This window comes from Nothobranchius furzeri, chromosome 10 (assembly GCF_043380555.1).
Source record: "Nothobranchius furzeri strain GRZ-AD chromosome 10, NfurGRZ-RIMD1, whole genome shotgun sequence".
Lineage (NCBI taxonomy): Eukaryota > Metazoa > Chordata > Actinopteri > Cyprinodontiformes > Nothobranchiidae > Nothobranchius > Nothobranchius furzeri.
In genome coordinates, this window is record NC_091750.1 from 39,350,951 (window position 1) to 39,363,005 (window position 12,055).

A 12,055-nucleotide genomic window follows, 5' to 3' on the forward strand; every position below is an offset into this window, starting at 1 on the left:
TTGTTGTTATTGTTATAATTAGTGGTGGTAGTATTAATATTAGTAATAATGTTGGCAATATAGATGTGTTTTTACATAAATCCATGCCTTCATTTTTAAATATGAGGAACATTAAAATAAAAGATGGCCACCTGAGAAAGATCCCCTAAACGTCTCTCGTGTGAGACGACTCTAAAAAATGTAATCCAACGAATGTTTCAGAAACAGGAAGTGTTTAATCAGCTGGGGTGTGTTTTTAATAGTTTTGTGTGAAAATAAATAACTTGAAAGGAAAAAATCCAGAGTTGAAAATAAAGCTATTTTATTGTCAATGCATTCAACATGATCAGATAAACTATCAAGTAGTAAATCTTTGCAAAAGGAAGAAACACTGAAACTATTCCCCACTGACACAAAATATTACACTTTGTATTTCAACGTATAGACTGCATCTTAAACCAATATTCTTTAATATTACATGCACTCTGAAATATAGTCTGACATAAAATCCCCAATTTGAGTCCATATTCATCGTAAACATGAGAAAAAAACCAGGCGGTGTCGATGCGTGCCTACGTCTGTCACTCATCTGGATATCTGAATTCATATAAAATACCACTTACTGTACATTTACACAAATCTTCACTTATTCTCAAACTTTAGGTGCTTCATAAATAGTTTTCAGTTTGTTTTTTTGTATTTTGCTTTTGTCAAAATGCTTTTGCTCACACTCAAGCGTGACGTTTGTACAGGAAACGTAAACAGACCAAAAGAAAAAGTTCAAATCCGAAGTGGAGACAAGTGCACGGGTGCTGGAGAGGTTTAGGGGGGGTCCCTGCTTCCACCGAAGTCAGTTATGGGAGGTCATGTGACGTGACAGGTGGTGCCGCTCCCGGAAGGACTCGTTGCATATGGGACACTTGAGCTTCTCCTCGCGTCGCCGCTTGACCAGAGGCTCCATGGCGTACTCTTTTTTGTGGTGGGATCTCATGTGGTAAACCAAGTCTGAGGTCATACGGAAGGAGGCGTTGCACTTGGCACACCAGTTCTGGGCCGGCAGGCAAAGGGAGGTGAAGGAGGGGGGCAGCAGCGTGAGGGCCGAGGGCATCTGGAGCTGGATGGGTCCCGAGTTCTTCGGCCAGAAGGCGGTGGCGTACACAAAAGGGTTCTGCTTCCCGATGCCTCCGGGAACTGGGCAGTTGGCGCCAAGCTCAGCCCCCTGCAGCTTGGCAGCGAGGTGGTCAGCCTGATAGAGTCTGTTGGAGGAGATGGTGTCGCCCACAGCTGGGTGGCAGTCCAGCAGCTTGGGGGGCATCACCAGTGGGGAGATCTGTGAGAAGGTGCGAGATGGTTGGCTGAAGGCGCTCTTCCTCTCCGATCCACTACCCTGCTGACCGACGGAGGTAAAAGCGCTGCCCATGGGCGAGGTTTGGGGCGGCTGTGTCTCTGAAAGCACCTGCCGGATGTTCAGGTGCTTCTCTGGAGGGTTGCTGCTCAGGCGACCTCCATCTTTGTTTTCAGAGTTGGAGCTCTGGAGGTTTTTGTTGCCACTGTGGTGCTTGAGGTTCTGGGATGACTTCTTGACCTCTGTGAAGGCGCTGCGCTTGGCTTCCCCAGGCTCCGTGGAGCCCGGCGGGGAGAAGGACCTGTGGTTCTCCTCCAGGCCGTAAACTCCTCTGTAGTTCTGCGCTGAAGTTGCAAGCTCATCCTTAGACTTGGACGGTGGAAGGCCCGAGCCTCGACACTCTCGGTCTTCCACATCTGAGAACTTTCTCTTCCCTGAACTCTCGCTGCAGATCTCAGCCTCCTTGTCGCTCGGCGGGCTTTTCCTGCTGTTCTCCAGATCCCGGGCCAGGTTGTGGAAGTCCGTGGAGGGTTTGTTGGTGTCGTGCGGACTGCAGAAGCCTTCGGAGCGGCCGTGCTTAGGGCTGGTCCTGGATGGGGTGTTGTTGGGCCGCTGCGAGCTGCTTTCTTTCCCCGGCTCCTTGTCGACCTCAGTGATGCTCTGAAGTCTTTTGGTGCAACGAAACCGCAGATGGGCCAGGAACGGGAACTCGAACTGGAACCTCTGGCTACAGTCAGGACAAGAATGGTGGGACGAACCTGGAGGAGAGAGAGGAATTTTACAAAACAGCTCAAGAGGTTGGACAACATGAAAGGTGCCTAAATATCAGTCCTGGGATCGTGTGATTGTCTTCTGTCTCACCTTTGCTCTTCAGCGGCGCTCTGCTGGAGCTGAGCAGCAGCAGGTCAATCAGGTCCTTCCCATACCAGACCAGCAGCTCCTCGTCCTTCTCAATGCGGCGCAGTGAGCGATAAAAGAGCTGACCGTTCTTCACGTAGGCCTCCAGGTTCTGCTCCTCTTTGTCCCGGGCCGACTGGACCAACCGGAGCCACATCAGACCCTCGGAGGTGCTGTTGGCAGCCGAGGTGTCCACCTGGACATGGAGGACAGTTCTAGTCATGACTCAGCACGTTACCTTAAATCCACGTATTCGTATTTGTAAAATACTGACGTGCATTCAAATAAATGAGCGCAACTAAAGGTTTCTGTAAAAGGATTCAGGTCATTTGGGTCAAAAAGCTGCAGATTTACTGTCGGAGGGAACTCTAAACCTTATCATTATTATTATTACTGTATTTTGTTAATATGGTTACTAATCATATTAAAATAAAGATTATTATTATAATTATTATTCATATAAATAATCGTATTACTAATATTTATTTTTATTATTATCATTATTATTATTAATACAATGATTATTATTATATTATTAATGTATTTTGTTATTATGGTTATTAATTATATTAAAAATAAGATTATAATTATAATTAATATTCTTATAACTTATATTTATTATTATTATTATTATTACTTATATTATTATTATAATCATTGTTATTACTGTATGTTATTATGGTAATTAATTGTATTAATATTGAGAATATATTTATAATTAATATTCTCATGAGTAATATTTATTATTATTATTACTTCTATTATTATTATTGTCATTATAATTATTAGAACTGTATTTCATTATGATGGTTAATATTAAAATGAATAAGATTATTGTTATTATTGTTATTATTGTTATTATTGTTATTATTATTATTATTATTATTATTATTATTATTATTATTATTATTATTATCAGCAGCAGCAGTAATGAGGGGTGACTCACCCTGAAGATGTAGGGCGCCGTCCGTTTATCGGTGGACTTGAGCGCCACAAACGCGATGCTGTCGTACAGCGACGTGTGGCTCAGGACGCACGGGCCGAAGATGGCGTTCTCCGGGATGTCGCACGTGGTGAAGACGCTGGTGAAGATGTCCGTGAGACACTGCTGCACCGCTTTGGCGTCCCCGTCCCAGGCAAACTTCTGAGAGCTGGACTCCTCCATGTCTCACTGCGGGAAAGCCACGGAGAAGACATCAGGTGACCGGAAGTAACAACAAAAAACACCTGAAACTGAATAATATTTACTATAATAATAATAATAATAAATATTATTATGACAGTAATAATTATAATAATAATAAAGACTATCATATATATCACATTTTTAAAATGTTTTATGTTATTATTACTTTTTTTACGTGAGCTGGATATTTAGGGAAGCTGTCCAGCCGTTTGGGGTATTTACATTTTTTCTGTTTCACCTTTTTACCCCCCCCCCCCCCCCCCCCAATATGAATGAAGCTATTCCAGATGTTATATATATTATTAGGCTATAAACATGTTTCATTTAAAAGAAAATGTTTCTACTTTAGCGTTTTAATAAATGTTTGTCATTTTTTGCTCAGGTGAAATAATATTATTTATAATTCCCTATTTGTTTTCCAAAGTTTCCAGCCTCAGTAAATTTTGGGCTTCAGTTTGTATCATTATTATTATTATTACTAGTATTATTATTATTATTTAAAAAATAAATAATAATAATAATTTTCGGTAGAACTTTGGCTGTGTGGAGCGTGTTCACTCGGCGCAGTAGGACGGGGTTCGGAGCTGTTCCGGTCCGTGTGCGGACACATCAGCTGGACCGTCAGCCAGCCTTTCTCTCCTCTACAGGCGCGGCGTCTGTCGCCTCATTACCATAATCCACCACTTTCCCTCTGAGGCTGTAATTAAAGCAGCACGAGCGCTTCATTATTTATTTTCTGCTTTCATGAGCTCAGAGCGCGCGCCGCACCGCGGTCCTCCCACCTCTCCTTCTCTTTCTGGTGTTAAATACAGACAAACCCGCACCTGATGCGCTGCTGATGAGCACTAAAGCAGCACCACCATCAGCCGGAAAGGCCCAAACATGACAGGATGGAGAAAACTATCTGGCTGGTTTGGTTCTTTATCTAAATAAGGAACATCACAGCGTTTCTGACCCCCTATCTATAATCTATAATCATCTGACTCTCCTGACGTCATTGGCAGGTTTTAAAGCAGCCTGGAAAAGTCGCGCAGAATAAAAGAACATTTTAGAAAATAAAAACGCAGCTTTTTTGTTTTCTTTCGTCTCGGAATGAAAACAACATGAAACAGTTTCAACAGCAACCGGATAACCGGCTTTACTTTTCATTCGTTGACCAGACTGGGCCAACTTCTTCACGACTGCACATTTAATGACTCTGGAGCGTCAACAGAAGCAGGAACGTTCTCACAAAGCCTTCACAGCTGAGTGGAGGTCCTGCGTTCTCCTGCTCCGCACCAACCGGGCCGGTTCCTGCAGAGGAACAGAACCGTACCGGGCGCCGTCAGGTCCCAGCGAGGAAAAAGCGCATAAAAGCGGGATGTGTGCGCCGCCACAAAGCCCCCCTCCTTGTTCTGCGGGTGTGGGGGTGCCTTTTAGCCCATCTGCTAAAAGTGTCCTAAATCAGCGCAGAAACATCTGCGTCTTTTTGCGCACAGAAAGCAAGCCGTGCCAAAGTGTCGGAACCACGCACACGCTCTCGGGTCAGACCTACCTCAGAGCCGCAGCAATAATCCACAACAGGAGCGGAGCCTCAGAGCTGAAGAATAAAAACCCTGAGAGGAAAAAGGAAATCCGACAAGAGGAGCACGCGCTGCTGTGGTGCCGCTGCGCTCCCGGTCCGTTCAGTATCAGTACATGTCCCCTCCCCTCGGTGCCGCCGCCGGGCTGCAGATCCTCTGTGTGCGTGCTTGTGTGCGTGCGTGTGCGTGTGTGTGTCAGGGCGGACGGAACGGATGAAGGCGGACTGAGACTGAGGCGCAGATGGGGCCCGGTGCTCTGGCTCTCTGGCGCTCAGACGCACACTTTTTGTTTGCGGCACATAATCTACCCAATGAGGCGTGTCACTCTGCGTCTCCTCCCTTTAACTCTTCAGTGGCCGGCCGTCATTTGATGTGATTTATGGAGGCGCGGCGGGATACCCCCCCACCCCCCCACCCCCACCCCCCATTATTGTAATTCTAATCAGAGTTGGTGTTTATTAAGTCACGTTTAGACAGCAGGAGCTAGATCAGCTTCGTCTGAGTCAAATGCTATCATTATTTATATTTTTACTATTACTATTATTATTATTATTATTATTATTATTATTATTATTATTATTATTATTATTGCTATCATCATCTTTATTATAATAATAATAAATGTTATTATTAGTAGTAGTATTAATAATATTATTATATTACTTTTATTAATATAATTTCATATGAATATTATTTTTCATTACTGTTATTAAAATTATTATCACTATTATTGTTATTATTATTATTATTATTATTATTATTGCTATTATTATTATTATTATTATTATTATTATTATTATTATTATTATTGTTGTTATTACTGTATGCAGAAAACATTGTTTCACTTCTCTAACTAAGCTTGGGCTCTGTCTCTTCTTTATGACCACACACAACTAGTCCAAATTTCCCCTCCTGCTCCTGAGGGACGTTTTGAACCCGCACCGCACCGCACGGCCCGCTGAGCGCTCCAGCTGCTGCAGCCGCCTCTGAGTCGCTGTTGCTGCTGCTCCCGTCTGCACTGAGCTCTGGGTCATTTAGGGGGCGCCAGTGTATAATCTGCACCGATTTACCGGCTGGTGTACCGGAGAGGGAGGCAGAGGCTCCGGTTCAGATGCAAAGTGAATTTAAGAATATCAGGTTTGAAGCAGAACTTTTGAAGAGGGGGATATTTAAAAAGATTTAAGAGGCGTTTTAACAACTATCTGGTGGAAACCTGCTGCAAACACCTGAACAGCCGATGCTGCGTTCACCTGCCTGGTGCATCACTGTTGGGCTGAGAAAGCAAAAAAGCAAAAAGCTCAAAACGATAAAACAGGATTTAGCCTCAACAAAAATGAGAATAAAATAAATCACAAGTTGTTTTTTAAACTAAATTTAAAGGGTGATAAAAATAAAGACTGACTCAGTTTCACATTTAAATAAAACATTATTTAGTTTGCAAAGAAAAAAAATCTCATTTTAACGACATTTAGCCGCTAGAACAGAAGAAATAACAGCGTCTGACAGTGAAGAAGCATTTAGGAACCATTCTCTCCTCTCTGGTTCGCTGCAGATGGCGTGAGATGCATCACTGAGACTAAAGACACATTTGAGAACAGATCATGTGAGGCGTCCCGCCGTGGACCGCATTTTGGGCAGAGAAGAAATGTGAACACAACCCTAACCCATGAAGGATCAAGCACAGTTGTCAGTTTGCTGAGAGCTCCTGGTTCCTCCGAGCCTGGGGGGGGGGGGGGGGGGTCTTCTTCTCTAACATTCCAGAAGTCCATGAAACGTGAGGACAGGATAACATGAGGACAGAAGGACACACTGAGGGTGTGTGTATAAATCTGTGTAACATCTGGACTTTTTGACAGCTGCATTGTTTTATGATCACGACTCCCCTCAGCCCATTTTCACAGTGAACTTTGGTCGTGTGACCGGATTAAAATCTAAATCTAAATAAAAACCATGAAAATAAAAGCCTGCAAGCAAAACGAGCCCATAAAGCCACGTTTCTGGTTCTCAGAGTCAGAAGCTGCAGCTGACCTCGTCTGCAAGCCGGGGAAGGCTCTTCCAGACTCTGGGACATCAAACATTAAATTCATCTAAAGCTGAACTTTGTGGCTTTCTGCCGCTGATGTTTTGTTAAACTTGTAGATTTTCAGCTTGTCTCTAAACCTAGTTTTGTGCTCTGCACACAAACACAACACAGCTGCATGTTCTCTCAAGGTTCCTCTATAAGGGCCGTGATGGGTTCTCCTCTGGGTTTTGATCCTCCCCTGAAGATCAGATCACTACGCTGACGGTGAAATCCCGGGTTGCAGCCTTGACACCAGGTCCTGTCAACGACCAAGCTTCGCTGATGGGCGCAGGACACACATCATGGATCATGCATGACTCCACACTCCCCCCAGGACCCAGCCAAGGCCCGGAAAGCGCCCTCGTTCAGGAGGATTGTTTTTCTCACCGTTGTGACAATTTCCCAGCCTGTCCGGCCTCCCACCATCACCCAGAAGGGAACCCAGATTAGAAATAGAGTTCCAATTCCAACCTGAGCCAAACAGAGCTTTTTAATCTGTGGTAGCGACAGAAAAAGTCTCATTTACCGTCCAGCAGCATCCCGTCATGCAGGAGAACCCGGAGTTGGCTGTTCCCATCGTTAGCGTCCCAATAAACTTCAACATTCGGCGGAATCAGGAAGAACGCTCAGGAAGAGGTTCTACTGTGGATCAAAACCCCAAACGTCAGACATGAAGACCAGTTATTTTCAGATGCACACAGGTCCTCCCGTCATGCTCGTTCCACTTTTCTCCTTTTGGTTTTCAGAAAGATCCTTTCATGCATCAACAGGCAACAGTTCAGAAACAACTTCCTCTTCCAAGAACACCCCAACCCCTCAGGCATCCTGGCCTCTCATCACACATCAGGCGTGTTGAGCGCAGCTCGGGCTGCGGCGGTGATCTTCAGCAGGTAAACACCTCACAGCATAACGGTTATTACTGACAGTCGGTGATGAAACACCGTCGGCTCTCAGACGCGGAGCCGCAGACGGTGTCAGACACAAACACTCAAGCAGGACCAACATTTCTGTTGTATTGAGTTCAACTTTAGCTGTTGGTTAGGATCTGCATCTAACATCCTCCCACACGGTTCTTACCTCTTCTGTTAATCCACTTTGACCAGAAACGCACTAAAATGCTCCAACAAGACGCCCAACCTTTTCTGGTTCTGCCTAAACAGCAAACGTGTGACGTTTATTTACGTAAAAGAACTTTATCCCATCAGTGGACGCTCAGGAGTGGAACCTGTAAAGTTCTGGTTCTGACTTGGACCTTTTAGACTAATGTCACTCCGATAATACTTTATTTTCATCCAAATTAAACATTTGTGCAAAGGTTGACCAACCCATCTAGTCATGTAGATGCTGAACCAAAATAACCAGAATAACTATGAAGCTGCTGCTTCTGTCAGAGGTTTCTGTGCTGATTCTATCTAAGCTGCAGCTGTTACACACCTGCTTAGACTATCAACACCTGGATGGTGGGAGCTTTCTACAGCTGAATGAAGATAAGACTGAGATCCTCACCTGTGCCCCAGACAAGCTGGTTCCCAAAGTCAGAGACTCTCTTGGTCAGCTTGCTTCCCTCACCAAACCTTCCGTCAGGAATCTTGGCGTGACCTTTGACCCAGCTCTCACCCTGGATTCTCATGTCAGTTCTCTTGTTCGCTCTTCCTTCTTCCATCTCAGGAACGTTGCTAAGCTGAGTCCCATTCTGTCCCGCTCTGAACTTGAGACAGTTCTCCACACCTTCATCTCCTCACGCTTAGACTACTGTAACTCTCTTTTCACGTGTCTGAGCAGAACCTCCCTGAACCGTCTACAGGTGGTTCAGAATGCCTGTGCTCGGCTTCTGACCAAGTCCTCCAAACACACCCACATCACCCCGCTTCTCCTCCAGCTTCACTGGCTGTCAGTCAACTTCAGGGTTCATTTCAAGATCCTGGTTCTGGTCTATAGGGCCTTACATGGACAAGCACCATCTTACATTGGTGATCTTCTTAGTCCCTACACCCCCAGCAGGTCCCTGAGGTCCAGTGACCAAAGCCTACTGGTTGTGCAGCACCAGGCTAAAGGTCAAAGGTGACTGATCATTTGCTGCTGTGGCCCCCAGACTCTGGACCTCTCTCCCCCTGAGCCTGAGATCAGTGGACTCAGTGAACTTCTTCAAAAAGCAACTGAAGACTCACTTGTTCAAGCTGGCTTTTGTACAACCTTCTTCACCACTCTCTCTTTATTCTGCTCTCCCCACCTATTCCACCTTCCTCAGGATCCACTGATTTCCCTCTTTCCTACTCACTCTCTCTCTTTCTTAACATTTTTTAATCACAATTGCCTATTTTTGCTCATTTTACATTTATTTTTAAACATTTTCTAAATTCTTTTTTATATTTTTACATGTTTTGTTTTTTGAAGCGCCTCGTGATTTTCATCTTGAGAGACGCTTTAGAAATGAAACTTTCTTCTTCTTCTTCTTATTGATTATAAATGTTGTAAAGCAAAAACAAGGAATTTTAAACTAAGAGGCAGGTGACGTCTTATTTTGAAAAACGTAGTTTGACTTTTGCATGATCTAATATTGATGCTCTTTATATTTGCATTCGTCTGAGATACTTGTTTTGATGTGATTTCTTAAGCGTTTTGATGTTCTGAGCCTCGGGGAAACAGGAAGTTATACATCTGCCAATGTGTTTGTGATATTCATGACCAGAGCTGCATTCTGCAGGCCGACTCCGTGCATGATTGATACTGTTTGGGAACGACTTTGGCTGCAGCTTCCTGATCTCCTGATTATCCATTAGTAACACCCTCATTGTTGAAGTGAGACTGCCTCAGCTGAGGCTTTGATAACACCGCCCAGATGCACCGAGGAAGATCCAAACGGTTAACTGACATGTTGACGAACAAACCGATGCACGGTGAAGCCTGTGAGCGTGGGAGTCACTGCAGACCTTCCAGTCTTCTTCCAAAGGAGGGCAGGAGAGGAGAAGAAAGGAAGAGGCAGCCACTCTTGGGGGGGAATCAGAGAGGAAGTGTGGGAGTGTGAAAGAAGGATGAGGATGCACACAGAAGGAAGAAGATCCTCTGAATGTGAGACAAAGAGGGAAGAAGAAGACATCTGTGAGTCCGAGAGCTTCTGGTTCCTTCAATAAATGTCAATCTGAACACTTAGTCTGATTTAACGGTGACTCAACCATCGACCGGTTCAGCAAAGCTCCTAAATGTGCTGCTTAAGTCCTCCTACGTGCACAGGAAGTGATGCGCTCATTAGGCTCAGAGGAAGTAAGAAGTCAGTGGTTACATGAAGAAATCATTTCAGAATAGTTGTTTTAAATTCTTGAGTTTTGTTCTTATTTCGAGCTGGAATTTTAAAATCTTCAGGTGGAATAAAGAGAATCAGATCCAGATCCTGAAGCCGCAACGGCAAACATGGACAACAAACTAGCCTAATACATATATTCATATATACACACATATATACCAATATATATATACCTATATATACATATACCTATATATACATATAGGTATATATATATATATATATACAGGGGCGGATTTAGGACTGAAGAAGATCCGGGGCTTAACACACACGCGCGCGCACACACACGCGCGCGCACGCGCACACACACGCATGCGCGCACACACGTGACACGCACTAGTCAACATCATATATATTTGTCTTGTACCACATAATGTTTAATCTGAAGCTACATATTCAGCATATTCAGGGCAGAGTATTGTTCCTGTTAGTGTTTAGTGTGAGATGATAGTGAATATTCCCTTTCTTTCTCCAACAACTTTACCTGATAGTAAGCTAACTTTAGGCAAACCAGCAGCACAACAAATATTTTCAAATAAGACTCACAAACCTGAGTCAACACCAGTCTCATCAGAGCTGGGGTTCTGTCGTTGTACTTTTGGTCTAAAAAAACGTCCTTATATCCATCTTCACTCATGCGTTTCAGACAGAGACTGCAGAAGCCAGCTGCTGAAGGGCTTCTCTTCAGTCTCAGGTAAACTGTATACTGACTAAGTAGCCTAGTGGTAGAGTGTCTGCCCTGAGATCGGGAGATCAGGGGTTCGACTCCTGGTCGGGTCATACCAAAGATTTAGAGAAATATGGGACCCAATGCCTCCCTGCTTGACACTCAGCATTGGATTGGGGTTGGATTGGGGGGTTAAACCAACAAATAGTTCCCGAGCGCGGCGTGTCATATATATATATATATATATATATATATATATATATATATATATAGATAGATAGATATAGATGTAGATATATAGGTATATATATATATATATATATATATATATATATATATATATATATATATACCTATATATATATATATATCTATATATATAGATATATATATACATGTGTGTATATATATATACCTATATTTCTACATCTATATATATATATACCTATATATATATATATATATATATATATATATATATATATATATATATATATATATATCTACATCTATATCTATATCTATATATAGATATAGATATAGATGTAGATATATAGGTATATATATATACACACATGTATATATATATATATATATATATATATATATATATATATATATATATATATATATATATATATATACATGTGTGTATATATATATATATATACATGTGTGTATATATATATATATACCTATATATCTACATCTATATCTATATCTATATATATATATATCTATATATATATAGATATATATATATACATGTGTGTATATATATAGATATACCTATATATCTACATCTATATCTATATATATATAGATATATCTATATCTATATCTATATATATATAGATATATCTATATCTATATCTATATCTATCTATCTATCTATATATATATATATATATATATATATAGATAGATAGATAGATAGATAGATAGATAGATAGATAGATAGATATAGATATAGATATAGATGTAGATATATAGGTATATGTATATATATACACACATGTATATGTATATATATACATATATATATATATATATATA

At 42.1% G+C, this 12,055-nt stretch overlaps 1 protein-coding gene across 1 annotated transcript; it reads right to left on the reverse strand.

Annotated features, from left to right (window-relative positions):
• Positions 1-284: 284 nt before the first annotated feature.
• On the reverse strand, positions 285-5,258 carry prdm8b (PR domain containing 8b). The gene is made up of 4 exons (XM_015960231.3): positions 4,942-5,258; positions 3,168-3,392; positions 2,186-2,417; positions 285-2,082 (listed from the first exon to the last, which is right to left on the reverse strand). The coding sequence occupies exons 2-4, from the start codon at positions 3,384-3,386 to the stop codon at positions 830-832; spliced, it is 1,704 nt and encodes a 567-aa protein (XP_015815717.1). The 5' UTR covers positions 3,387-3,392; positions 4,942-5,258; the 3' UTR covers positions 285-829.
• Positions 5,259-12,055: the final 6,797 nt, after the last annotated feature.

What these genes read in the sequence shown, in the direction of transcription:
- prdm8b (XM_015960231.3), bottom strand. Translation starts at nt 3,386, where the DNA reads ATGGAGGAGTCCAGCTCTCAGAAGTTTGCCTGGGACGGGGACGCCAAA. An exon ending in CGGCGCCCTACATCTTCAGG is followed by an intron (nt 2,418 to 3,167) that starts GTGAGTCACCCC and finishes CTCCATGTCCAG; the next exon opens with GTGGACACCTCGGCTGCCAA. An exon ending in AGCGCCGCTGAAGAGCAAAG is followed by an intron (nt 2,083 to 2,185) that starts GTGAGACAGAAG and finishes TCTCTCCTCCAG; the next exon opens with GTTCGTCCCACCATTCTTGT.